Raw genomic sequence first — 27,198 nt, forward strand, 5'->3', positions numbered from 1 at the left:
GGTAAGCCCAGCACCAGGCCACAGCTGCAGACTATGGAAGGCTTCCCGGTGGAGGTGCCTTGGAGATGGGCAGTGGGGCAGGGCAAGGGGAGAAGACACATCTGTGAGCAGGATCTGGACAGAAGTGACGCTGCCCTGGGGTCTTGTCCTCTGACCCTCCCTTCCCACCGTGAGACCCCATGGGCTGACAGGTGTGGGGAGGCAAAGACCAGGCCCGGAGCCCAGAGCTGTCCTCTGAGAGGCGCCCAGGCCTCCCAGGGCACACCCAACTGTCCCCAGGCCCTGCCCCGGGCGCAGCTCCCCGACGACTTAGGTCTGGGGGTATGGCTTCTTCTCGCGCTTCCCCAGATGTCCATGTGTGCAGGCCCCCATTCTCCTGGCAGCTGAGATGGGGAGACCTAGGGGACTGTGGGAGCCCTGGGTGAGCCACTGCTCTCTGGGCCAAAGCTTCCCCACCACAGTGCAGCTCCCAAGCAGCGTGGCCCTCCCCAGTGCTCTCACGTTCATGCTCCGACTGTCGGACCCCTGGCCCAGGGATTGGTGGCCCTCTGGATGGACCATCCCAGCGGTTTTTTCTAACTGAGGCATAAGTCTTAGAGGGTAGGGGGAGAAGCTCCCTGGAGGAATGGGCCAGCCCCAGCAGCAGCGGTGACCAAGGGGTGAAGGGAGGTAGGTGCACCTGTTAGAAGGGCATCGGGAGAGGCTAGTGGGGCCAGATGGCTGGGGGCCTCAAACACCAGGCCGAGCAAGCAGTGTAAGGACCGTGGAAGGGTCGTGAGAGGGGCCAGGGCCTGGCCATGCAGGTGCTCACATCACGCCAGCAGGCGGCGAGGTGTGGCTCTGAGGGCTGAGCACTGAGGCTGGGACACCAGTGAGGGGCTGCGAGCCGGTGGGGGCTGGACTTACAGAGCCGTGGAGAAGTGCTTGTTGGGTTTGGTGTTAGGGGAGCATCTCCCCGGCCGCCAGCACCGACCAGGAGAAGGCCAACAGGAGCTTCGAAGGACGACCAGCAGGCAGGCAGGGGCAGCTGTGGTCTCGGGTGGAAAGTCCGGTCACATGGGGCAGCCTTGACTCACTCTACTGCCTGCTCTGCCATGCCGGGCCCTCCAGCGCCACTCGGCTGGAAGCTGCACAGTGGCCAAATACCAGTCGTGCCGCACGTGCTGAGCCGGGTTCTGACCACCCGAGAGGCAGAAAACCATGTTTCTTTTCGGGTCTCGTTTGATTACTACATGCCCAGTGCCCTGGCACAGGGACTTCATTTCCTGTCCAGAACCCATGGAAGGAAGTGCTGGTACTGTTTGCCTTATGCCAATGTGGAGACGGAGGCTCCTCCCATGACAGTTACTAAGCAGCAAAGCCTGGCTTCAGGCTCAGGGCTGGCTGTGCCCGGGGATTTCTCACCACCACCCTGGAAGGCCGTGCTCTGGGAGGGCAGCTGCAGTGCCCAACACGGGGGCCGGTGCCACTCCACGGGGACCTCTGGCCCAGGAGCAGTGATGCCTCCCAGCTGGACCAGACCTTGGCCTGTCCAGAGCCCCTGTGAAACAGGCAGGGTGCCCTACAGGCATCTTAAGCTCCCAAATACCCAGTTCTTCGCAGGGAGGAGCCATGGGACTTCCCTAGGGGTCTGAGCTGTGTCCTGGACCCTGAGCCAGTCCTCCCCGCCCCCACCTCCCCTAAGAGCACCTCTCACGACTCCCGTCCTGCGCAGGTGGGACTTCGGGCAATTCAGATCCTTCCAGAAAAATGAGCAAAGCCAGCTGGCGCAGGAGAAGAGGTCTCCAGGTGCAGAAAACACACACACACAGCTGTACTCTTTTAATTCAAGAAAGGGCTTTTATTGTGTTTAGCTCACTTCCTGGGAAGTTAATGTTTAAAACACTCTTAGGGAGCTTGCTTATCACTTGTGCTGCCTGCGAAACCCCCGGGCACAGGCACACACCCACTGGGCTCCGCCATGGGCCCTGAAGCCAGACCCGCCTCCAAGCTTCCTCCAAGGTGGGTCCCACCCAGAGTTCCCTGAAGCCGTGGCCCTCTGGGCCCCAGCACACAGAGGGTCCCTGGTCCCCCAGTGGCTCCCATAAAGTGCTCTTAAAGACAGCGCCGAAGCATTTGTTAAGCCCTGGGTCGCACTGCTGCTCAGTGCAGGGGAGCTGGGGAGCAGTGTGGGCCCCCCGACAATGGCCACGTCCTGCTCCCAGGCCTAAATAGACACAGAAACTCGACCACAGATGCATGTACTGGTCGGGGCAAGACATGCGAATGCGCTGCGTGCAGCAGATGGGCACGCACGGGCGCGTGTGCGTGTGCGTGGGACGCGGCAGGACCTGGGCCCTCCTCCGGCGCGGCTCCCTCTCCTCCTCCCAACAAGCCCTTGTGCATCGGAAACCCATGCGGAGCCCCATGTGTTCGGGGATGCCGTCTGAGGCCCGACTCATCTCCTTTCAGGAGTCAGCCCCTCCGAGCGTTCCCGCCGGCCAGGCCCTGGTCCCGCAGAGGTGAGCGTTCTGGAAGGGCCGTCCACAGCTGCTCCAGGCAGGCTGGCCGCTGACTGTCCTCAGGGTGAGGCCGTAGGCCGACCGCTGCCTGCAGGGGGCACAGCCCTCTGGGCCCCCTCACCCAGCAATGCCTCCAACCCGGGCAGTTCTCCCTTCATCGTAGGAATGTGATGGAGGCTTCCAGGACCAGACAGGTAAGCCAGCGCAGGCCCGGCGACTGGATTCCAGTTACTGCAGCAGTTGCGGGGCCACAGCCCTGTGCGCAGCTCCCGGCCCTCGGTCAGGGCTGGCCCCTGCTGTCTCCTCGGCAGCTTTGGCTCTGGGAAGCCGTTGAAGGCAGGAGGGAGGGCAGTCGGTGGCTCCTGCTCAGGCCATCGCTCGGTTCAGTTCAGCCCATTTTCCAGACGGGGAAACAGCCTGTTCAGTCCTCCTGTGCTGGTAACTATGCAATGCTATCACATAGTTTCTCCTCCCATCCCTCATGTTGAAAACAGAAGAGATGACAAAAAAGGAATCCAAGTTCTCCCAACACTGGCCCTCTGCTTGGTGCAGCCCAGGAACACTTGGAGGAGCCCAGGGCCTCTGCAGCAGCCTTCTGGGTAGCCCCTGAGGGGGCAGGGCATGTGGCCGCTGACCCTAGTGGGAGGGCTCCGCCCCTGTGCTAAGCCAGGCCTCCACCTGCCTTCTGGGTTTCCCACCTCCTGCCCTGGGCCCTGCCCACCAGCGGGGGGAGGGGCTTCCAAGGCTCCTCCACGGGCTGAGTCAGGCCAGGGAGAGCCCCCTGGCCACACCCTAGACGACACACATTCTGATCCTGTCCCTGGACGTGCACGCGCGGAGGTCATGCAGCACGACGGGGGAGGGGCCAGGAGAGGGGCTGCAGGGCCCAGCCCCCTGCCCGCAGGGGCGGCTGTCGCAGGAGGGCGGCAGGCCTCTGGAGGCGCAGGATGAGCGTGCTGCCGGCGGCCCTGGGCGCATGCAGGGGCTCAGGACGCAGCCTCGTCTTCTTGGACGCCGGGGAGCTCCGAGCTCATGCCCCCTTCGCCACACCCTTCTTTCCTGTTCAGAGGACACGGGGGCAGAGGGCCCTCAGGGACACAGGGAGGGCCCTCAGGGGACACAGAGAGGGCCCTCGGGGGACACTCACAAGGCATCTGAATCCCTCTCAACGACCCCTCCAAGCCCAGCCTCTGTCCGGCCCCTGCATCATGGTGGTCACTCCTGCTGGTACCCACACGCCCAGCCTCAGGCCACACCCCTCTGTGGCTCCCAAGATGAAGTCTAAACTTCCCAGCCAGCCTCCAGAGCCTCTCGCCAGCTCACTTCTCTGCATCCTCAGAGAATCAGCAAGGTCAAGGCCTCCACGAGCCTCCCATGGCTGGGCAGAGGGGCTTCTGTTCTGCATCTGCTTTGCCCAGTGCGCAGCTCCTATCCGCCAGTCTCGGGATTCTGCTACACATCTGGCAGGTTCCTCTATCTGATTTCTCCCTCCCAGAGAGTGTGGGGCCGGCACCATGGCGCAGCTGGTTAAGCCGCCACCTGTGGTCCCAGTATCCCACATGAGTGCTGGTTCAAGTCCAGGCTCCACCACTTCAGATCCAACTCCTTGCTAATGTGCCTGGGAAAGCAACAGAAGATAGCCCAAGTGCTTGGGGCCCCTGCTACCCACATGGGACACCTGGATGGAGTTCCAGGGTCCTGGCTTCAGCCTGGCCTGGTCCCAGCCATTGTAGTCACTTGGGGAGTGACAAGCAGATGGAAGGTCTCTCTCTGTGTCTCTGTCTCTCTCTTTATCTTCTTCTAACTCTTTCAAGTAAATAAAAAAAAATATTTGAAAAATAGCCAGTGAATGGGTTTTGCTATCTTGAAAAAAAACCAATCCCATTTCACTCTACTACAGTTTCACCAATTATCCGAGAGTCAATCAAGGACAAACATAGACCTGATGAGAAGGTAAAATCCGCTTTTGAGATTAAACCTGAATCAGTTCTAGAATTTTACAGCTGGGAAATACTAAGCCCAATGTCACCATCACAGCTTGCAGGGTACAAATTCGGTGCTCTATGACCCGCGATTGGCTCATCCCGCCACTAGGGGGCGCTGGGACATAGGCATTGAGCTAGAGTCTCCCAGTGGCCAGTTTGCTCGGTGCTGTGCAGATTCTGCCTGCTGTCCTGGCACCAGCATAAGTAGCTTCCCCTTTCACTCTCAGAAGTGGCCTCGTTGGATGCCAAGTTATATGTGATCTGCACTGTTAGGCAAGACTCCAGCATCTGGGGCCTTCCGGCCTCAATGAGTTCAGGGATCCTCCCCCACCATACCCAAACCCAACCACCTCCCGGAAGAGATGGAAAGCTGCAGCTGGGGCTACCAGGCCTCCTCCAGGCCCTGGCCATGGCTCCACGGGCGGCCCTAGCTGCAAGCAGCCACCAGCAGGGGGCAGACACCAGTGTATCCACTGTGATGGGCCCTGACCTCCCCAGGAACCTCACAGGAAACCCTGGAGGCGCACGGGTGCAAGTTCTCTCCCGAGGGGCCGAGGCACAAGGCCGCCCTGGCCCAGGACCCCTCAGGCCTCGCTCAGGTCTGCATCCAGTCTCCAGCAGGCTCTGGGGACTCTGACTGCAGTGGGAGACATGGAGGGCTGAAGACGGGCTCAGAGGCTTGGGCAAATGCCTTTGTTCCAGGAGGTGGGGCACCCACAAAAGTGTGGTTCACAAAGCCTTCCGCCAATGGGGTTCCCGTGCCCTGGCCCAGTCCTTGGGGGCTGTCCACACCTCCTCAGGACAAAAGCACCCGCCAGGCACCGCCTAGGCACACGGCCTCCCCAAGGGCTGCAGGTGCCCCGAGCCACTCAGTAAAGCAGGACCTGTGAGCAGCAGTGCCCCTCCACCCACAGGCTTCTTGCAAGCCACAAGCCTGTCTGCAAACCTCTGCCAGGCTGCCAGGCTGCCAGGCACTAAGGGGCGGTGGGTTTGAAGCCCCCAAGAGCTGAGCTGGACCCAGTGGGAGAGTGTGACAACAGCCAGCCCCCACGACAGGGAGAAGTCTTCCTGTTCCATGGAAGCCCGAGCAAGCTCCTCACCCCTGGCAGGATGTGAACGAGAGCTGCTGGGCCTGGGACTGAGGCCAAGGCAGGCCCAGGAAGCAACCTTCGAGCCCCAGCTAGCCCCAAGGACAGGTGCAAACAGGGCCCGGCCCCGAGACCTGAGTGAAGCCCCAGGCTCTGGGCTCAGCCTACAGAACTGACGACAGTGAGAGCTGGGGGGATGGGCCTCGGTCCCCCCACTGCTACCCACAGGCGACGGCACTCACGGCAGCAAGCTTCCGGGAGCAGACATGGAACGCTCTTCCCTGCGTGCCTGCGGCTCAAACGGGTTCCCAAAGGAACGTTTTCTCAGCATGGACTTGACCAGGATCTGGAGAGGACGCGTCGGTATGAGGCGCACAGGCCCCAGGCAGCCAGATCCACCGTAGCTGCCCACCCCCAAGGGCAGCTGCTGCAATGCTGACCCATTTCAACCGACAGAGGAAGCGGCAGGCTGGGATGTGCAGAGCGGAGGGGCCGAGACCAGGCTGGAAGTCCCGGCCAGCAAGGTGGGGAGGATGGTGTGGAGGAGAGGCCAGGCCAGGCAGCACAGCAAGGACACAGCCCTCCCGGGCCCAGGGAGCCTCCGCCCCTGCCTCTTACCACCGTGGTCCAGCTGGGGATGAGCTTGACCGAGTTCTTCACCTCCTCCTCCGTCACCTCCACCACGCTACAGTGCTCCTCCTCCGAGGGAAGAGGCTCCTCCCCATTCTTGGTCACCCAAGGGTGCAACTGTGGAGGCCAAGAGGGCAGCAGTGGGGCAGGGCCACGGGCACATGGCCACCCAGTCGGCAAAGGACTGCAGGCATTCCACCAGCACTCAGTCCGAAAGTCCTCAGCCCACAACCCGAACCCGGTACACACACATCCCAGGGCCGGTCTCTCCAGAAAGGAGACCTGGCCCAGCCCAAGAGCTCTAGCTCCCTTACTTTGATGTCTGGCACCCCAATTCTTGTTTCGGGGTTCTTGTCCAGCATCTTCAAGATCAGGTCCTTGAGCTCCTCGCTGACCTCTGGCCTAGAGAGAGGGAAGGAAGGAGATGAGGGTGAGCTTGACCCACCCTGTGGCCACGGCCACGCCTCGATCCTCAGAGGGGGCTCCTGAGGCTCCAGAAGAGTTCCAGAACAAGCAGTGCAGATCTCCTCCCGGAGCAGGAAGTGACCGCTCGCTCAGGCAGAGGCCACGGACACGCGGCGCTCCGTGGGCGCTGCACAGGCCCTGGGGGTGCAGGTGGCGAAGATCGTTGAGAAAGATCGCCTGGTGTGACACAGCGGCCTTTGCTCTCACCACCTAATGCTGTCCTCCACCTGGACGTGGCCAGGAAGGCCAGTGGTCAGCAGGCTGGCACACGGCCACCCAGCCTGTGCTCGTCCGGACACCGGAGGAGGTGACGGGTGGCTCTGGGGAGCAGGGCTGCAGCCGAAGTCGGCAGGGTGCAGGGGCCAGTGGAGCCTCCACGCAGGTAAGAGCTGGACTCCGCAGGTGGACCAGACCGGAAGTGGCCACTTCCATTTCCTACCTGCCCCTGGCCCTCATGCAGATGCGAGAAGGGTCTTGAAAGTGTGGAGCTGGGCACTCAGGCCGCTGCCTCAGTAGCCAAGGCCACACTCGGAAGCAGCAGGGAGGAGTAGGGAGGCCTCCCGGCGGCCCCCAGCTCACAGCCCAGTCACGACGGGAGCAGGAGCGGGGACGACCGAGGAGCTTCGAGTCCCAGCCCTAGTGACAACTCTCCTCTGTGAACTGGGACGCACACTGGTATCTGGATGCTCCCCCCATCCTGTGTGGGGCCAGTGGAGGTCCCCCTGAGTCCACGGGCTGGGTGGGGGTGCGTCACTGAGCCCAGGCAGGTAGAGGAAGGGTGTGAAGGTGTGACTGTGACCCCATGACGGGGGAGAGCTTCGGGTCTCTGAGGTTGCCTCCGGGCAGTGAGACCTGCCCCCGACATCTCAGAGACCCTGGGCTCCACCCTCCCAGCCCTCTAGGTGCTCAGGGAAAAGCACCCCTCCCTCCACCTCTGCAGGCCAGGACGGGGCCCTCAGCAGCCCTGCTCAAACCCAGGCCCCTCCCCAGGAGTGGGTGGAGCCCCACTGTTCAGTCCTGGGTTTGGGGGGGAACAACTCACTGCTCAGGGAACACCACAGCTTCGTTCTTGATCTTCTTGTGCAGGGCCAGGATGTAATCATCGATGAACGGGCACTGTGGGGCGGAGAGGGCAGGCAACGGATGCAGGCCCAGGGCCTCGGCCAGTGATGTGGGACGGGCTGGGTGGCTCTGGGGCCCCCATAGATGGGAATGGGAAGGAGCTCATCTAACTTGTGCAGAGTCTGGCACGTGGCACGTGGGAGCCATGAGGCCGGGGTACCCTCCCAGCACCTGGAGTCTGGGGACAGGTCCCCTGAGTGGTAGCACCCATGGGCAGCGATCTTGGCCATGTCATCATTGGATGTCCCCAAGGTGCAGCCTGACCCAGGGCAGGGGTGAAGGGCAGTTTTTGGGAAGAATAAGCAACTGAATGGACGGTTTCAAGGGATGCGGGACAGGGAGCTCTCTGGCTGGAGAGGTGGCAACGCCACCACCCGTGCCTCCCCCGTGCCTCCCTGCCCAGGACCCCTGTGCAAGAATCCCTCCCACGTGGACAAAGTGAAGTGGTCTCCTGCAATAGGCAGGGGCTGGCTCATGGAGCCCAGCTGCTCTGTCAGGGCCGGGGCCCGTGCCTGCCCTGCCGGCCGCCCAGCACTCACCTTCCCATAGACAAAGCAGTACAGTGTGACTCCAGTGGCCCACACATCCAAGGCCTAGGATGAAGCATGCCCACATCAGCCCCCTGCAGGCACCAGCACCCCAGCCCACCCCACTCCAGTCACATATTCACTCAACAAATGCCGCCAGGTGTCTGCTCTGTGCTGGGCCCTGTGCTGGTCATCTAGGACGACCAGAACAGGGTTCCTTGCCTTGTAGGCATTTAAAGTGTTCTTAGGACAGGCCCAAACCAGGTAGGCTTCCTGCTCAACAGGTGCAAAGCCTCCTACATCCACAGGGTCGCTCTGGCTGCTCCCACGACACAGGTGCATCCCAGAAATGATGGTGTGTACTGAACTTACACTCACGAACTCAGCTCTGGCTTGAAGGGGTCAGCTCTCCTCCCAGTAACCCACTGGACAAGCCACCGACCACCTTCCCGCACCCCTGCTTCAGGCACCAACGGGCACCCCCCCTGCCCTGGACTCTAACAGTGCTCGCTTCACATTCCCCCAACCCCGCCCCTGCCCTCTGTCCCTTATGTGTGTGGGTCTCCCATCTCTCCCTTCCTGCTCCAGCTGCAGGTGCACCGTCTGAACCAGTCAGAATGCCAGACAAATGCAAGCTGACACCAGGCTACAAAAGAGGCCTGTTCTCTTCCCAAATGCCAAGGTCACGACAGTCAAAAACAAAAGGCCAAGGAACCCTTCCAGACAGATCAAAGGGCACCAAAGAGAGATGACAAGTGACCCTGGGTTGGATCCTGGACCAGGAAAAATTATACGGAGCAGGGGCCCTCATTGTGGTGCACTTGGGTTAAGCCACCGCTTGCAAAACCTGCATCCCATATAGCAGCACCAGTTTGAGTCCCCACTGCTCTGCTTCTGATCCAGCTCCCTGCTGATGTGCCTGGGAAAGCAGAAGACGGCCCAAGTACCTGGGCCCCTGCACCCACGTGGGAGACCCAGATGGAGTTCCAGGCTCCTGGCTTTGACCTGGCCAAGCCCTGGCTATTGTACCTCCCAATATTGGGGAGTGAACCAACAGATAGAAGATCTCTTTTTCTCTCTCTGTCCCTCCCTCTCTCTGTCACTCTACCTTTCAAATAAGTAAAGTAATAGCATTAAAAAAAAAAAAAAAGTAATGTGAGTACATCCAAATAGAGAATGAAAGCAAATCAGATAAAATGTTGATAATTGGTGGATCTGGGTGACAAGATTTACGGGATTTCTTTGTGCTATTCTTACAATGCTTCTGCAAATTTAGGATTATATCAAAATTAGGGGCAAGCATGTGGCTCTGCAGTTAAGTCACTGCTTGGGCAGCCACCTGTCATACTGGAGTGCCAGGTTCAAGTCCTGGCTCTGCTTCCAATCCAGCTTCCTGCTGATGTGCACTCTGGAAGGCAGCAGTGATGGCTCAAGTGCTTGGGCCGCTGCCACCCACATGGGAGACCCCGAGGGAGCTCCTGGCTGCTGGTTTTGGCCTGGCTCAGCCCTGGTTGTTGTGGGCATCTGGGGGGGGGTGAATCAGTAAATGGAAGATCTCTCTGTCGCTCTGCTTTCCAAATAAAATAAAAACAAACTAAAAAACTTAAAAATATATTCTAGTAAAAAAAAGGATTTCTCAAAATAAAACATCATGAATTCTACAAAAATAAAACATTGTTTAAAACCTCAATCCACCTCCCTGACCTGTCTTGAGCCCCAGAGCCACACATGCATCCAAATGCCTCCTAACTCTCACCTCTCTGGCAACGTGTAGCAGGGCAGGTGAAACCAGTTGTTCACCCCAGGGCGTGTGTGGTGCTACAGTCACCGCTTACCCAGAAAGCAGTGCGGCTGCCCCTGTCTCTCAGGGAGAAAGCCCAAGCTTCCAGGCCCTCTGATGCCTGCCCAGACCCCACTGGGCCTCTCTCCCCATGCCCTCATTCTCTCGCACTTTCTCTGGGTTGTACCTCCTGCTCAAATCCTCCCCGTTCTTCAAGGCCCAGTTCAAACCCTGCACAACCAAGATCCCCTAACCATGAATCCCACATGCTGTTGTCCACCCTGAAGGGCAGAGAGCCACACAGTTTCGGCTCTGCCTGTTTCACAGCCCAGCCCAGAGCCCAGGACAGAGTAACCGGCAGGAAATATCTACAGGGCAGACTTGGGGCCATTTTGCTGGTAAAGGAGAGGTCAAAGGTGAGGAGGCTCCAAGGAAGAGAAACACATCACGACCCCGGACACCAGGACCTGGTCACCCTCAGGCTGGAAACTGGGTCCCCACTGCAAGCTGTTCTGAGCCCCAGCCCAGCGTTGGCCCTGGGAGTCACCTTCCCACTGAAGCTCTGGCCAGAATCAGAAATGGCCTCTGGGGCCATGAACGCCGGGGTCCCGGCCGTGCTGGACAGCTGAGCGTCGTTGCCCTCAAACTGGTTGCTGACGCCGAAGTCTGCAATCTTCACGTGCCCATCATCCCCCAGGAGCAGGTTGGACGGCTTGATGTCCCTGTGGACGATCTTCTGGCAGTGCACTGCGGAGAAAGGCGGCACATGGGCTGGCCCGGGGCCCTGCCAGGACCTCCGCCCGCCCCCACGCAGCCAGGGACGCCAGCTGCGACATCCAGGCCCGTGTGCTCTCTCATCTCAGGGCGGGTGGGGGAGCTCGGAACAGGGTGTCAGAGCTGTTGGCCGCTGCACGGTGCAGGTGACACCGAGGGCTCTGCCCAGGCTGTTAGCCACAAAGCCACGACCGGAATCCTGAGAGTCTTTGGACTCCAGTGCCAGGGCTTTCTCCATGACAAACAAGGCACCTGATGCTGAGGGGAAGGTCGGAGGAACTCCATAGACCCTCCCCTCAGCCACCTCCCCACATAAGTGCCCCAGGTCTAGTTGCCACCCAGACTGAGCCGAGGTGTCCCTGCTTCCGGGTGGGATTGTGGGGACTGTGGTAGACTACCAAGGCACTGTCTCACCCTCGGGGTCTGGGCTGATGGGGTTTCAGAGAGGGAGGCACCCCAAGCCTTCCGACCACCAGGATGAACATGGCTGGGCTGATGGTGAGCCAGCTCCAGGAGGAAGCAGCCTAGTGGACCTGAAGCCTGTTCTGCTCCCCCCGAAAGAGCCAGCTAGCTCAGGCCAAGGCCAAGATGGCCAGGGACGTTCCAGACAAAGAACGCATTGGTCCTGCCCCACAGCCTTCCACTGTGGGCTCCCGCTTCAGCACACACCTTTCCCCACACCAACAGACCCCGAGATGTCAGAGAGGAGGGGAGACAGTGGGGGGCAGGGGGAGTGGACACCCAGTAACAATAACCACAAAACCTACGGCACTGATTGCTTACTAGGGGCCAGGGACTTGACACACAGGGGTCAGCGCACCACACCCAGGGGCTGTAGGTGTGACCTACACAGGCCCTTGCCTCTCCCTGAGCTCCAGCTCTCCACCCATGCCGATTCCCCGCACACATCTCCACTGGTCAGTCAACTGAAAGGCAGATGGATCCATATCTCAGTATGTCACAGGAATAACACAGCTGACCCAGAACCAGATTTCTCTGCTTGCAACCTCCACCACCAACAAAAACAAATGCAACAGAAAGCCACCTCCCCACCCTTGCCCCGTCTGTGAAAGGCCAAACACCGCGTGATTATCCCAGCTCCGTCCTACAGACCTCATGACCAATTCCCCAGCAAGACCATACGCACCCCAGCTTGCAGGCCTCCCAGCGCCTGCGCTGCTGCTCATACCCCCACCCCCCGAGAAGCAGGCCTGGGCCTGCCTGACCACAGAGCCCTTGCAGGCAGCCCTGATGCTCCCTTTACAGGGAGCCCCTCTAGCCTCACGGTTAAGCTGTCTGCATCCTAAATCGGAGTTCATTCCCAGCTCTGGGCCCTGACTCCAGCTTCCTGCCGATGCAGATCCTTGGAGGCAGATGATGGCTCCAGTTACTAGGTGCCTGCCACCCATGTGGGAGATCCGCATTGAGTTCCTGGCTCCCAGCCCAGTTAGGGTCACTGTAGGCATCTGAGAGTGAACCGGCGCATAGGGGCTCTGGTTGTCGGCCTCTCTCCATCTCTCTGCCTCTTGAATGAAATATATATATATTTTTCCCTATCTCCCTTTGTGGGGCCAGAACCACAAAGCAGCTGGTCAGGGTCCCACTGTTTACATTCATGCACCAGTCCAGCCCCTGGTGCGAGCCAGCCCACTGCAGGAAAGTCCTGGCAAGGATTTATTCCAGAACCAGGTGAGATTCCGCTTGCTTTGGAGGAATGGGGGTGGAGGGAAACAGCAGGCCTGCTGTAGAAGAGAAGGACCCAGAACAGGAAGGGGTGGGGCCAGGCTGCTCTAGGGTTGTGCCTCCCACTGACCTCATCAAGGCTGAAACATCCCCTTCCCATCCCACACCTCCAGGCTCTTCCGAGGTACTGTCTCCAAAGCCCTTCCTGCTGTGTGCCTCAATTTCCCCATCTGCACAAGGACAGCATTACTTTGCAGGCACTGGACACACTCAAGAAAGGTTTAAAGACAATCACGGCAGGTCGCACCTCCACTGGGTGCCCACCCTGTTCCCAGAGCCAAGCTAAGATGGTGGTACCATGGGTAGCACCCCTGGTCCCCGACCCCAGCCCGAGTGCTAAGCATCAGGGGCCTACCTCTCCCCAGACCTGTCGGTGACCCGTGCAGGCCACCCGGCCTCCGTCACACGCCCTCCTGACCGCCACTGCCGCTGCCCTAATCCAGGCCGCCCCATCTGTCACTCAGGCTGGGGACAGTGCCTCCTCCCTAGCCAGCTGTTTCTCGCCCTCCCATCCAGGCAGCCGCTAGAGCTTCTTAAGTCACAAATCCCCTGCTCAAGCCCTCAGGGGCTCAAACACTGGGAGGACAACCCCATGCAATCCTCCAGAGGCACCCCGGCCCTCCCGGTGGGGCCTGGATGGCGGGTCTGGCATCGGCTTCCACTAACCCCCGCCCCTCTGCGGCTTCCCCATCCTCAACAGGAGCCGACTTCCCTCTGCACCGCTGCCTGCAGCACTCTCTCCCAGCCTCTCCACCAGGCCAGCGAGCTCCTATGCATCTCCAGGGCCCTGCTCACAAGCCGCCTCTTCCAAGAAGCCTCCCCCAGCCCCCCGCAGCCCGCCAGCACTGAGCCTCCCCAGCTGGGACATCTCTATTGTATGTTATCTGTCTGCTACAAGGCTGTGGGCTCCTTGCGGCCAGATCTGCATCCTAGCCACCTCTCTGTGTCCAGGTGGCACTTGGCAGGCATTCATAAATGAATCAATGAAATCAGAGAGTGAATGAGCACCATGAACCCAGAGACAGAGGCTCAGCTCTCACCACCCCAGCTGAGCCCTCACAGTTGAACCCATGGACCCCCAAGCCGGGACACAGGTCCCTTCCATCCTGCATCTCCTGAAGACCTGGGGAGGGGCCAGGCTCGGCCAAGGCCCCAGCAGAGGAGCCAGAGACAGAATACCCAACAAATACACCATGGCAGCGACAAAAACCGGGCTCCGCCAGGCACCTGGGGCAAGCCCGGAGAGGCAGGCGGCTCTAGCCCACTTCCCCTTAAGCGGCCTCTGGCCCCACCCACAGGCTGATGCCACGCCTCCACGGAAGCCGATTGGCAGAGCCGCGCAGACGGACAGGAATGGCCCCACCCACTCCTAGATCCTGGAGCCCCAAGCCGGCACTCACGGTACTCGAGGCCCAGGACGACGTCCCTCAGGTAGAGGCGGGCTTGCTCCTCGGGGAAGGGCTTGTCGCAGGGCACGTCCATGACCGGCCTAGAGGGAGGGGCGAGGGCAGGGCTGTTCATCGGGACTCAGGATGAGGAAGGGCGGGCGGCAGGTGAGCAGGGGCTGGCCGGCCAGGACATCCCATAAGGGTCCCTAGAACCCAAGATGGTAACTTTTTCTCCCATAGAATGAACACTTCAAAAACACAGAGACATTCATATCCCTTTTCAGCCATTATCATCTAAACCGGCTTTATCCTAATTTCTGACCCACTTGGTATGGCTTCCTCTCAGCACTCAGCCATCATCAAACGATTGCAGGGGCGTTTTGCAAACTAGATCCAGACCTCCTAGGGCATCACGAGATCAGTTTATGGGGTGGCAGTTGGTCTATTTTTCCCAATGAAGTAGGGGCTCTCAGAACATATCATGTGTAATCACGTGTGACCACATGATTGCGTGTAATCACATCTAATCACATGAACACTGTTCTGCAGGACTCTGGCTCCACGTACAGATCCAGAGAGCAACAGAAAAGCGTTACTGGGGCTGGTGCTGTGGTGTAGCAGGTAAAGCTACCACCTGCAGTGCCGGCATCCCATGTGGGTACCAGTTCAAGTCCTGGCCGCTCCATTTCCAATCCAGCTCTCTGCTGTGGCCTGAGAAAGCAGAAGAAGATGGCCTAAGTCCTTGGGCCCCTGCACCTGTGTGGGAGGAAGCTCCTGGCTTTGGGATCGGCCCAGCTCTGGTCATTGGGGCCATTTGGGGAATGAGCCAGCAGATGGAAGACCTCTCTCTCTCTCTACCTCTGCCTTTCAATAAATCAAATGAATATTAAAAAGAAAACCATTACTTGTTTTGCATGGAGTCAAATACCTGTGGAAGTTCCTCAGTCACACAGGGACACCACCCACTGTTCCCTGCACCCCACCCCCACTGGTCTTGCAGAACCCCCAGGCAGAGAGGCAAGCCTCAGACTCCTCTGTGAGAGAGACAGGCCTCAAGGTCCTGGCCCTGAGGGTCTCAGCCCACCCACCCCGCGCCCACTACTCCACGTCAGCTCCTCTGCAAACACCTGCAAAAACAAACAGGGCAGGCGTTCACACAGAACCCGACGGCCATGTGACCTTGAGCAAGGCACTCGCCCTCTCGGATCCTCAGCTTTCCCTCTATACACGGAAACAAACAGAGTCCCACCGGCTCCATTCACAGAACCACTGCTGTGGCACCGGCATCCCCTATGGGTACTGGTTCAAGTCCTGGCTGCTCCACTTCTGACCCAGCTCTCTGCCATGGCCTGGGAAAGCAGAAGATGGGCCCCTGCACCCAGAAGAAGCTCCTGGCTCCTGGCTTTGAACCATTGGCTCAGCTTCGGCTGTTGCAGCCAACTGGGGAGTGAACCAGCAGATGGAAGACCTCTCTCTCTCTCTCTCTGCCTCTGCCTGACTGTAACTATGCCTTACAAATAAATAAATACATCTTAAAAAAAAAAAAAAGAACCTCTGTGATTTGAATGCAGGTAGGACTTGAGTCCCCCTCTATGCTTTTGCCTGAAAAATCTCCTTTCTTCCCCCTCCCCTCTGTCCAAATCTTCCCAGTTCTTCTGTCAGCGGCCTCTCCACCATCCTGGCCTCGCCGAGCCCCACTGGCCCTCCAAGAAGGGTCCTCTCCATCCCTCCTTCACCCCGCGAGGGCGGGGCCTGGCCTCTGACTTCTGCTAGAGGAGCTGACCCTGGGGCCGGAGGGCGCGGGGAGGGAAAGGAAGGCCTGGATTAGAATGGACCTGCCTGATGGGGACGGGGAACTCACCCCTTTCTCAGGAGGTCAAACACTGAAAGAAAAGAAGAGAAGAGAAGGTAAGGGGTGGCCAGGTCGGCAAAGCAGCCAGAGCCGGGGCCTCCCTGTTCCAGAGTACAGGAGGCAGGCGGCACGCAGCCACTGTCGAGGGGTGGAGAGGATGGGGTCCCAGGGTCTCAGAGGGGTCAATGGAGGATGGTGGGGCCTGCCATGAACCTGCCTCCCATGCTCCTCAGGTGCCGGGTAAGGACCCACCAGCATCCGGGGAAACAGGCTAAGAGAAGGGGCAGAAACTTGTCCAAAGGTCAGAGCAGACAGGCAGGGAGGGTAGGGAGAGGAGACGAAAGCCGTGGCCTCGAATTCCTAAGCCAGTTCATTTACTGGGCCTCCTCTATGTCCAGCCCTAAGCCAGGCATGAGGAATTTCATTAACAACATGGATAGCATTAACAAGGATAACAGCGAGCGTGTTTTGTAGGTAATAACTCATTCAGTGCACACATCCAGCATGTGAAGTAGGTCCCACTGTTAGCCTCATTTTATAGCGGAGGAAACTGAGGCACAGCGCTACAAGGCCCAGGAACCCTGCTCCCGGCCTGCACCTGTCCTGCGGATGCGTGGGGAGAGCAGGCAGTGGGGGCTCCGGGAAGTTTCCTGAATCCCACTCCCTGGGCTGGGCCTGCTTCTGCAGGGCTGGACGGGGCACTCCCGGGTTGGAGGACGTGTGTTTTCCCTCTGGCCCCAGGAGGACAGCGCGTTCACACAGGCCACCTGCACGTCATCTGTGTCCCCTCGGCTGTGGAAAGAGCCAGAGCACTCACCCAAATAGAGGTTGTCCTCAGCTGGATCGTCCAGGACCTGGACAGAGGGAGCAGACAGGGGCTGGGGCCTGAGGAAGCTTGGGGTGGGGTCCCAGGCCTCCTCCTCGTCCTGACCAGCCCCAGGAGCCCTAGCACGTGCTGCAGCCACCCTGGACATGGAGCAGGAGCTAAGCAGGTGCCAGACAGAGGAGGACTGCACTCACCCAGCGCTCACCAGCACACGGCGTCCAGACAGTGTCCTGCAGCCCCAGCCCTGGTCCAGCCCTGCCCTCTGCGGCCTTGGCCCCACCTTCTCCCTCAGCAGCATCCCCAGGTCTGCGTTGAGTGCCCCCCAAGACTCAGGTGCCGGTTCTCACCTGCTCTCCCCCACCGCCTACCTCGATCAGTTTGACCACATTCACGTGGTCCAGCTTCTTCAGGATGGCGATCTCCTGGTACACCCGCTCCAAGGGCAGCAGCTGCTTGGCCGGGCCTCCCTGGGCAGCCTGCGACCCTCTTGGGGGAGGGCGACCTGCGACCAGGAAGGGCAGTCAAGCCCCTGTCCCAGCAGCTGGGCCTCACTGTGGCCCCGCAACCAGCCTCAGGCAAGCCTCCTGCAAGGCCTGATCCACCCCAGGGCTTTCTCCTGCTGTTGCCACTCCTAACCCGGCCTAGTCAGCAACAGACGCCTCCCCACCGCTGCCTCCCAGCCCAGCGGCCCCCAGCACAGGACAGACAGATACTTACGTGGAAAGCCGTACTGCTTTAGCAATTTCTTCTTGGAAAGAACCTTCATTGCCTAAGCAGAGAGAGACAGAAGTGTCACTGCCGGCAGCCACCAGGGCAGGGGCCAGCACAGGCCAGCTCTGCACGGAGGGAGATCCAGGAAGGGATCCAGTGCCGCTGGCCAGCACGGGGGGCAGGCTGAGGCATGTGGAAAACTGGGGTTGCAGGCGCGCGATCTGACTCCAGGCCTGCCCCCAGCTTGGCTCCGTGCAGCTCCTGCTTAGAGGAAGCCAGCGTCTGCTTGCATAGCCCCATTGTCAGGAGGCTCACCCCCTGGGCAGAACCCTCTCTTCAGAGGCAGCCCGACCTCTGCCCCACCCAGGTGGGGGCCTGGGCCACCGCTCCCCGCACCCTCCCTCCCGGCCCCGAGACTCACATAGTGCCTGTCTTCACTTTCATTGTACACCAGCCTCACCACGCCGTAGGCGCCCTGCACAGAGGCACCGGTCAGCCTCACCTGGACACAGCACCCTCCCCACAGCCCACCAGCACCCCATCTCCATCCCCTCAGGCACACATTTCACAAAGGAGCGGTGGGGCGGGGGGAACTGGCCCTGCCTGGCTCAACGCTGTGCCCCCATGCCTCCCTCACTCCCTCCTTGTCATCCAGCCAGATACCTTGGAGAGTGAGGAATTGGGAGCCGTCTCCCACCTGGCCCTGGGGGCTTCCCATAGAGGCTGAAACTTCCCTCAATCCATGCTGGAGCCTTCCCGGCTCTGCTTCAACCTCCCCAACCCCACCCCATGCAGAAGGAATGAGGCCAAGCAGGGGGTCCTGTGCGCCCCACCACTCCTGGCTCACCCCAAGCCTACCTTGCCAATCTCACTCTGCAGCTTGTACTGGTTCAGCTGCACACAGTCCTAGGTGGGGAAAGAGGGGATCAGGTACAGTTTGATCCAGAAGCAGCACTGGTCCCATCTCAGGAGTCTACTCAGAGCCCAGCCCTGGCCCCAGGCCCCCGGGTCTCTGCCCACCTTTCACATTTGGGTGGGGGCCCCGTGAGCGAGGAGGACCCTTGGGAATGTCTGAAAGGAAAGTGGCAGAGCCGAGGCTATGCTTGGTTCCCCAGGAAGTGGGGGAGGAAAATGCTCTCATTCCTGCCCGTACTCTGGGGTCTGGAAGCCACACGTTAGTAGGTATTTCCAGAAGCAATCACACGAGTAGGCCTTGACCATGAGGGCAACAAAGATGGGGGAGTTTTGGAAATAAAAGACTGAGAGCCCTGGTTCAGGCACAAGAAGCCCAGCCTTGGGGCCCGCGCTGTAGTGCAGCTGGGCGGCTGCCTGCGGTGCCCGCATCCCATATGGGTGCCGGTGAGAGTCCCAGCGGCTCCACTTCCCATCCAGCTCCCTGCTTGTGCACCTGCGAAGTCAGCGGAAGATGGCCCAAGTGCTTGGGCCCCTGCCACCCGTGTGGGAGACCCGGAGGGAGTTCCAGGATCCTGGCTTTGGCCTGGCCCAGCTCAGGCCATTGCAGCTGCTTGGGGGGTAAACCAGCCAATGAAAGACCTCTCTCTCTCCCTCTCTCTGTCTATGACTCTGTCTTTCAAATAAATAAAATAAATCTTAAAAAAAAAAAAAAGCATTAGCTCAGCCTCTGAAATTTGCAGACTGCTCTGTACTCAAATTCACTTTCAGATCCAACTGGCAAGGACAGGGCTAGTGGGAGCCCAGAGGCCGGCAGCTGCTGAGTCGGAGCAGCCACTAAGACGTGGGATTGCGGGGGGCGGGGGTCAGGCTGGCAGGAGGGTGGGCGTCTCTTCAAATCTCTAAGAGGACTCGGGGGACCTCTTTCCTAGGCCTGGTCTGGGGAGGGAACAGCAAGGCCTGCAGGAGCTCCCCTGGGTGGGAAGAGGCCCTGTTGCTAGCAAGTGAGCGCCCCAGCTCTGAGGGTGCCAGGCTAGAGGGGACAGAGGAGGGTCTTTACGGCTGTCTACCGAGGCGCCCTAGCTCTGTGCCACCAACCTCAGCGTCAGAGATGGCCACGTGGTGGGACTCGATGGTGGGCCTCCGCCAGGCCCGGGGTGAGATGTGGCTGGTGGGCCCCGTGGCATAGGGCCCAGCCCGGGCGTCCAGGCAGCTTCCCGCTGGGCGCTCCTGCAGGGAGAACTTGCGAGCTGAGAGGCTGGGCCGGGCTGGCGGGGGTCTCGAGGCACTGCCGGGGATCACAGAGGCGGCTCTGGGCCGTGGCGGAGGCGCCACACCGTTGCTGGCAGGCTCGGGGTCCTCGGCTGCCTCTTCCAAGCAGGCCACATCGATGGCGGCCACTCGCTCCACCAGCTCTGCTCGAGGGTCCTGGCAGCAGACGGTGGGGCCCCCCTCCATGGCCTGGGCCACAGGCGTCTTCTGTGTGGCCTGGCTGGGAACCTGAGGAAAGAGGGTAGACAGGGCTTTGCTCCTGGGTGTTGGGCTGGTCCTGGGGCAGCGAGGTCAGACCCAGGCCCTGCTCCCGGTGGAGCCACAGCCCTGCAGCCTCCCATGCCTCTGCCCAGCTGGTCCTTCTGCCGGGGCCACCAGCGCCCAAATGCAGGCCTGTCCCTAGGAATGGCATGCGTTCCAGCGCCATCTCTGCGGCACACCAGCCCTCTAGACCTCAGTGTGCCCACCTGTAAAATGGGCACGGGCACTTCCGCCACTCTGGCTTCACCGGTGGGCAGAGAGCATCTGAGGCTCTGGAGTTGGGACAGACAGACCTGGGCAGAAGGCTGGAGGCCCTGTAGCATGGAGGGAGACAGGGTCCAGGGTCACCCCAGGCCCCACCCCTTGACCGCAGAGCAGTGCCACACTGCTCCTGGAAGCTGAGCTGGGCACTGGCAATGCAGAGGCCCACCCACCTCCTCCAGGGAGGCCTCCTTGCTGATCTACCCCTCCACCAGCACCACCCTCCGTGCTTCCAGCCTGTCTTCCCTCCCCACGCGGTCTCCTTGCAGGACCACAGGCAGAGCCTCCAGCAGGGCCCAGGGTCAGTGAGGGGAGGGGCTGCAGCCACATAAGGTGTCACTGCACTCCAAGGTCATTCCTTCGTTCTCCTGGTTTTTCCCTCTGGTTATTTCACATCACCAAAATATTGGCCACATCTGCCCGGGCTGAGCTGCTGCCCTGGCCTGGCCTCACAGCCACCCTGGACCCAATGCAGTCAAGGCGCCACGCAGGGCCCAGGCCAACCTCTAGCCCCAGCCGCAGCCCTCACCTCCGGCCATGACCCTGGGCTACACCCAGACCCCAGCGGAACCCCGAGGCTCGGATGGGACCCGCCCAACCCTGTGCCACCCCCCCTTCTAGGATCTTCTCAGGAAAAGGAAGTGAGCGGACTCCTGCCCTCTGCCCTTCCTGTCTGGTACTGACTTCCTGTGTCCCCCACAGACAGCGACTCGGAAGACACAGGTCTCACGGGTGTCCTGTCTGGCCCACTCCTAGCACTTGCTTTGACAGATGTCAAGGAGGCAGGGCTGGCTGGAGTCCACGGGCCCCAGAGGAGCTGGGGCTGCCTTCCAGTCCTGCCTGCCAACCTACCATGGGGCCCCTGGCCAGCTCCCTCCTGCCTCTGAGCCTCAGTCTCCCCATCTGTAATGTGGGTGCCAAACCCTCCCGGATTTCCCAGGCACGGCTTGGTGGTGGCTGTGGGTAAGGATGGGTGCCTAGCACAGTGTGTGCCGTCTGAATGGCGGGCTCGGGGTCAAGGGCAGACTGGCGATAGGAAAGATGTGGAGGCAGGATCTAGAGCAGTGAGCGGGGGCTGGTGAGTCTGGAGCCACAGCCTAGCTTTCCTGGAGGAGGTGAGAGAAGTTAGTGGGGCTGGAACGCCATAGGGCCTCCTGGAGGCGAACAGGACTGGAGGAGAGTCAGGGAGGGCTCCCTGGAGGTAAGAAGGCTAAGGGAGGCTATTGCATCAGGGAGGCCTTCCTGGAGGAGGTGAGGGGGTGGTAAGTAGGGCTAGGGCTTTAGGAAGGCTTTGGAAATCAGAATGCTTGGAGAAAGAAGGCAGCCAAGGCTGAGGGGAGCCCTCTGAGCCTGGTGAGGCCCCTCCCTGCAGGTGGCCCACCCGGCTCCCCTCCCCTCATTCCACAGGCCGTTTCTCCCACCCAAACATCAGCTCCAGGAGATGGGGGCTCTCTGGTCTGCCTCGGTGTCTTAAGCAGTGTCTGGCACACAATAGGAGCTGGACAAATATTTGTTGAATAAGTGGGTGGTTGCCATAGTGACCACTACAGCCCTAGCCCCATTAGACAGATGGGAAAGCAACCTCCAAGAGGGGACCCCCTTACAGGCTCCAGCCAGAGTCAGGAACCCTCGCCCCACGGCTTCAGCAGGGACCAAGGGACCGAAGTGACCAAAGCAGCAGCCACAGGCTGCCAGGGCCCATGCATTTCCATGTGATTTTCCCCGAGGCTGCCGGGTTAGCAAGAGGCCGCCTCCTTGAACCTGCACCTCCCTGTCTCTTAGATGGGGAATGGGAGGCCTGGCAAGGGGCAAGGGCGGGGGCCTGGGGCCACACAGCAAGTCAGGGCAGAAGCCTTCCTGTTCCAGCCTGGAGAGGCGCACCCAGGCTCGGACCAGGCTGCCAGGCCCATGGCCGGGTGACTATGCCTCTGTGCCTTGGGTTTTCCCCATCGGCAACGTGGGGCCAATCGCGGAGGCGGCTGTCAGGTGTAAAAGAGCGGACGCCCAGAAGGCACTCAGACCGGGGCCTGCCAGCAAGCAGGGAGTAGTGGCGCAGTGGCGGCGGCGACGGCGGCGGCTGTGCTGCTGTTGCTGCTGCGATCACTCGGGACACGCTGTGGCCCAGATGGATGCGCAGGCGGCAGAAGGCGGCTGTGAGGGCTGACGTCAGGCCCTCCCTCCCTCCTTCCCTCCCTCCCGCCTGGATCAAATTCAGGTGACTAAGCACGTCTGGGAGGAGGGAAGGAGGGAGGGAGGGAGGGAGGCCCGAGGTTCCTGCCGCGTGTCCAGGCGACAGGGCCCTGGCGCCCGAGGCTGTGCGGGTGAGGGCTTGTGTCCACGCGCCAGAGCCTGCGTTCGAGCAGGCTGCACACCTGGAGGTGTGTCTGTGTGTGCGCACAGCGCTGCGCAGACAGAGGTCTCACTGTGGCCCGTGTGCATTTACAGCACCGTGGGTCTCCAGGGCTGCACATACCTGGGCCCCAGGATGGGGGCCAGGGGAGCTGGCCCCCACAGGTCAAGTCTGTGGGAGGTCCAACCAGGGCCTCTCTCAAGTCCCCTTCTCCTCTCTCAAGCCTCAACACACTCTCAGCAGGTAACGAGGGGGCATGTGGGGACAGACAGAGGGGCAGACAGGCTGGGACGCAGGCCCAAGGCACAGCAAGGACTCCTATGAAGGCATGTGGTGTCTCCAAGGACCAGCCTAGTCCCGTGGCCAAACAGGACCAGCCTCAGGCCCTCCCTTACTGGGGAGAGCTCTGATCCTGATCTCCCAGTGTGGGGCTGTGCCACCTTGGACACGCCAGCGAGCCCCTGAACCTCAGCTTGCTTGCAGATGACTCCTGTCCTGCCAACTCTTGGGGGCCCGGAGGCATGGACCCAGAAGCAGGCTATGCTTGGGAGCCGCGTGGGGCTGGGATGTATCCACACCCAGAGGCCACAGAGACAGAGCCTGATGTGCTGAATACGACCTCACATGGCCCACCTGGCTCAGGGATGGCCTGGCGCATACACCGGTCCGGCTGCCCCACCCACTCCCAAGGGATGGAGCCCCTGGCTGCATCTGCTGGGCCTTGTTCTCCTGGGGATGTGCCCTTTCTGCCTGGCCTCCCGGCAGAGATCCGGGGCAGGCCAGGCCAGGCAGCGCCTGCTGTCATCTACGCAGCCTGGCAGGGTTCGAGCAGCCCTCTCATCCGGAGTTCCGGAAGGCCACTGAGAACTCTCACACCACGCCGTGGCAGCACACCAGCAACACAGGCGACCCGGAGTGGCCAGGCGGCACAGCTGCGAGGGCACGGCGGCCACCCGGGTCAGACACAGACGGTGGTCCTGACATCTCTGGGCCACCTCCCTGGAGCCATGTTTATGCTCCTGACGAGTGTCTGGGCAGCCTTGGCAACGGGTGCCCTCCGCAGCTCCCGCCCCCACCCCGATGACTCAGTCCCCGGAGAGAGGCCCAGACGTCTGAGCCAAGCCATGCTCAAGGACGCCTGCTGTGAGGTCCCCGGGAAGCCCCCACGCACCCAGCGTACCGGGGCACCCTCTGGGCCACCCCCCCCAGGGAGCCTGATGTCTCTGGGCCTCACCCCCTACCTCTGCCTCGCCTCGTCCTCCAGCCCAGCTCTCTCTGACCGGCTGCCTCCTCCTGCCCTGTGCTCCTGGGCAGGGCAGCCCCAGCAGTACCGTCCCCAGAGACTGCCCTCCTGCTCCGTCTCCAGCGCGGGGACGGGGGTGAGCTGGGAGGCCAGGTCTCCCTGGGAGCGCTCCCCATCGCCATGCTCTCCCTCTGCACACGGACTCTCCTCTCCTGCCACACGCTCGACCCCCGGTGTCCCAAACGGCACACTCTGTCCTGCTGCCAGGCCTTTGTGCAAGCTGTGCCTTCTGCCAGGAACACACCTCGTTCTCCTCTGCAGCCGGAGCACAGCTCAGCGCCCGCCTCCTCTGAGCCCCCTGCCACTGCTGCTCGGGAAGCTCACCAAGCAAATGCCGTAGAAAGTCCAGCTTCCCCAGGCGCACGCGGGCACAGTGGTTAAGATGCTGCTGGGGAGCCCACGGCACACACAGGAGTGCCTGGGTTCGAGTCCCAGCTCTGCTTCTGAGTCCAGCTTCCTGCTAATGCGTACCTTGGGAGGCAGCGGGTGATGGTTCAAGCAGTTGGGTCCTTGCCACCCACGTGGGAGACCTGGATGGAGCTCCTGGCTCCTGCCCTTGACCTGGCCCAGCCCTGGCTGTCGTGGGCATTGGGGGAGTGAATTAGTGAATGGAAGAATCTCTCTATCTCTCTCTCTCTCTCTCTTTCCCTTCTCCTCTCTCTCTCCCTCTGCCTTTCAAATAAAATGAAAATAAAAATAATAATGAAAAAAACTCCAGATTCCAACCTCTGTTTCCCTTTCCTACTGCTTGCAGCACACAGGTCTCTCTGCCTCCAGGCTCACAGCCCCGCCCCGCCCACCCCATCCTCCAGAGCAGCTGCTGGAGAGAGGATTTCTAACACGCAAATATGCTCATAGTTCTCCCAGAACTGGGCTTCCAGGAACTTGGAAGCTGGGGGACAGAGGCACAGGGGCAGGAGACCTAGCTTTGGACAGGGAGTTCCCAGGCTGGGGCACAGCCGGGGACACTGGCTCCTGGAATGCAAGCCCAGGGTCATTCACACCTGCAAAAAGACATCCACTGGGCACCTGCTATGCACCAGGCACTGTGCTAGTTGTGGGAGATGAAGCAGTGACGCAAAAAAGACAAAGTCTCTGATCTCCCACAAAGCTGTCAAACAGCTTCTAGTGTGGACAAGAAGCAACAAGCCAAAGAGCCAGGCACGGGTACACCAGATGCCCAAGGGGTGCTTGCTGAGTGGGGGCCGAGAGAGGGGGCTGGGGAATGGCCCCGACAGGATGAGGTCCAGCAAAGCCTTGCAGATGCAGGGCTGCAGAGCCGGCTTCTGGGGAAAGGAGGGAACAGGCAGTGATTCAGCCCAGGGGCTGGCAAGTGCAGAAGTCATGGGGTGGACAGTGCCGCGGAACCAGCAGGAAGGCGGGCAGCGCCCCGTGCAGAAGCACCCGCGACGGGAGGACTTCCAGAGAGCGGAGGCCCCGTCATGCACTGTGCCGGCCTCAGGGACAGCTCCCCAGAGGAGGCAGCATGGAAGCTGTTTGGACCCCAGAACAGGATTTCAGGAGAGGATGGACTCTCACAGGGCTGGGGCCAGAGAGCTGTTTCCTGGCTGCACTGGGGGCTTGGCTTGGCAGCAGAAGGAGGCTGTGGACAGAGGCCAAAGCGACCTCCTAAGCCAGAGCAGAGTTTTGAGCAAGGGGGCGACTCCTAGGATGAGACCTGAAATGACCCCTCTGGCCACTGCGGGGGCACAGGTGTCCGGAGCGTGCGGGCCCAGCACACAGTGTGGCACACAGTAGGTGCTCAAACTGCCTGTGCCGAGCAAAGCGCTAGACCGGATCCCAAAGCGCACCAGCCTGGTGTCTCCCGCAGACCCCTGGGCACTCACCAGGGCACCGCCTGGGACCTAGGACCTAACCTCTGCACACCCGCAACTCTCTCCACACCGCACGCTCTCGTCCGCGTGACCCGCGCTCACACGCACTCTATCCCTTCCTGCGCCCCCTCGCACACACAGGCACACTCCCGTGTCCACGTGATACACGCAACCCGCCTCCAAACCCCACACACAGGCCGCCGCACACGTGCGCACCCTGCGGGGCCGCAGAAGCCGCAGCGCCCGCCTCCGCCGCCCGCTCAGCGCCCCGCGCATTCGTCGCCGCCCCCTACCTCGCTCTGGAAGGAGCACGCACCGGAGGGCCGTGGGAGGGGCGCTCCGCCGAGATCCGCACGTGGGTGCACCGGTCCGGGCCCACTCTGCGAAGACACGGCCTCCACGCAGAGCCGGGCGGGGTGGATGGCGCGTCTGGTCCCACAGACCAGCGCTGGCGACAGGACGCAGGTGGCGGGGCGCCCGCAGAGATGCGGTCGCGGCTGCCAGAGCGGACAGCAGCAGGCTCCGGGGCGCACCCCGTCGACCCGGGCCCCTCAGACAGCGGGGAACGACCCCACAGGGACGAGGTCCAGGCTGCCCTCGTAGACGCGGCCTCGCAGCCCAGCCGTCTCCTCTGCAGGCTCGGGACAGACGGTGGCGCGCTCAGGCGTTCGCACTCCCGCTCCCCGCCCCCAGACCCCTCCCTGCCGACCCCTACCTCCACGCGTGGCGACCGTCTCCGCAGCCCGGCGGGCGGCCAGGCTCGCTCCGGCGGCGCGCGCCCCGCCCTGCCCGCCTAGCCGGGGCCGGGATCGCCGAGCTCAGACCGCCGGCGCCGCGGCTCCAGGCAGCGCCGACTCCCCCGCCCGCCGCCAGGCCCGGCCCGCACTCATTGGTCCAGACGCTCAGTCCAACCCCAGATCCGCCCAATCAGAGCCCGGGACGCCCGCCCGGCTCCTGGAGGGGCGGGGCTGCAGCGGGCGGAGGCTCGGAAGGGGCCTCTCCCCTGTGGCGGGGCCGGGGCTCGTCACGCCCCCGGGAGGCCTGATACCGACTGCCCTGGGGTCCCCTCGAAATCGCTCCAGGCCTTGGCACGGGCCCGGTGGCTGGTCCGAAGGGGTGCAGGTGCTTCCTTCCCAGATCCCTTGTCCCGCTCCCAATCCTGGCGTCCTGGGGCAACAGCGCCCCCTTCCGGTGGGGGTGAAGCTCAAGACGTGCAAGGGGCGGACAAGGCCGGTCAGGGCCTCCAGACAGGCAAGAGGGTAAAGCCGAGGTGTTGAGAGACGCCTTGAGTGGCAGGTCCAGGAGTTCAGCTTTGACCTTGGTAGGGGTAGGGAGGATTTTTTAGCATAGAGTGCTTGGGTTTGGGAATGCCTCTGAGCAGCCCGCAGGAGTGGCCGAGCTGGGGCGGCGGGGTCGGGGGCCAAGGGCCGCCTGCTCCATGCCTTATGCCGAGTGCTCTCCTTGTGAGGCCTCCCGCAGTCACCCCACACTCGCCCCAAACCTGGCCTCCTGTGTCTGTCCCAGGTTAGAGTCAGAAAAAGTGGGAGTCAGCTGTAGCCTACCTGCTCCCGCTCCAACCAGCCAACCGTCAGGCCCTGCCAGGCTGCCTTGT

At 61.4% G+C, this 27,198-nt stretch overlaps 1 protein-coding gene across 7 annotated transcripts; it reads right to left on the minus strand.

Annotated features, from left to right (window-relative positions):
* Window positions 1–1,814: 1,814 nt before the first annotated feature.
* CAMKK1 (calcium/calmodulin dependent protein kinase kinase 1) lies at window positions 1,815–26,456 on the minus strand. 7 transcript variants are annotated; one of them, XM_070061237.1, is made up of 18 exons: window positions 25,880–26,130; window positions 24,223–24,327; window positions 20,044–20,151; window positions 19,403–19,804; window positions 18,251–18,298; window positions 17,814–17,867; window positions 17,399–17,450; window positions 17,050–17,183; window positions 16,673–16,709; window positions 15,865–15,886; window positions 14,016–14,104; window positions 10,646–10,845; window positions 8,331–8,384; window positions 7,712–7,785; window positions 6,519–6,606; window positions 6,193–6,321; window positions 5,817–5,920; window positions 1,815–3,560 (listed from the first exon to the last, which is right to left on the minus strand). In XM_070061237.1, exons 4-18 carry the CDS (start codon window positions 19,760–19,762, stop codon window positions 3,488–3,490), a joined length of 1,518 nt encoding a protein of 505 aa, XP_069917338.1. In that variant the 5' UTR covers window positions 19,763–19,804; window positions 20,044–20,151; window positions 24,223–24,327; window positions 25,880–26,130; the 3' UTR covers window positions 1,815–3,487. The 7 variants fall into 7 exon arrangements, with proteins under 7 accessions (XP_069917338.1, XP_069917332.1, XP_069917337.1 ...); XM_070061231.1 differs by lacking the exons at window positions 24,223–24,327; window positions 25,880–26,130 and adding an exon at window positions 26,302–26,453; XM_070061236.1 differs by lacking the exon at window positions 24,223–24,327 and having other exon boundaries at window positions 25,903–26,291.
* Between the last annotated feature and the right edge of the window lie 742 nt (window positions 26,457–27,198).

Source organism: Oryctolagus cuniculus, chromosome 17, assembly GCF_964237555.1.
Source record: "Oryctolagus cuniculus chromosome 17, mOryCun1.1, whole genome shotgun sequence".
Lineage (NCBI taxonomy): Eukaryota > Metazoa > Chordata > Mammalia > Lagomorpha > Leporidae > Oryctolagus > Oryctolagus cuniculus.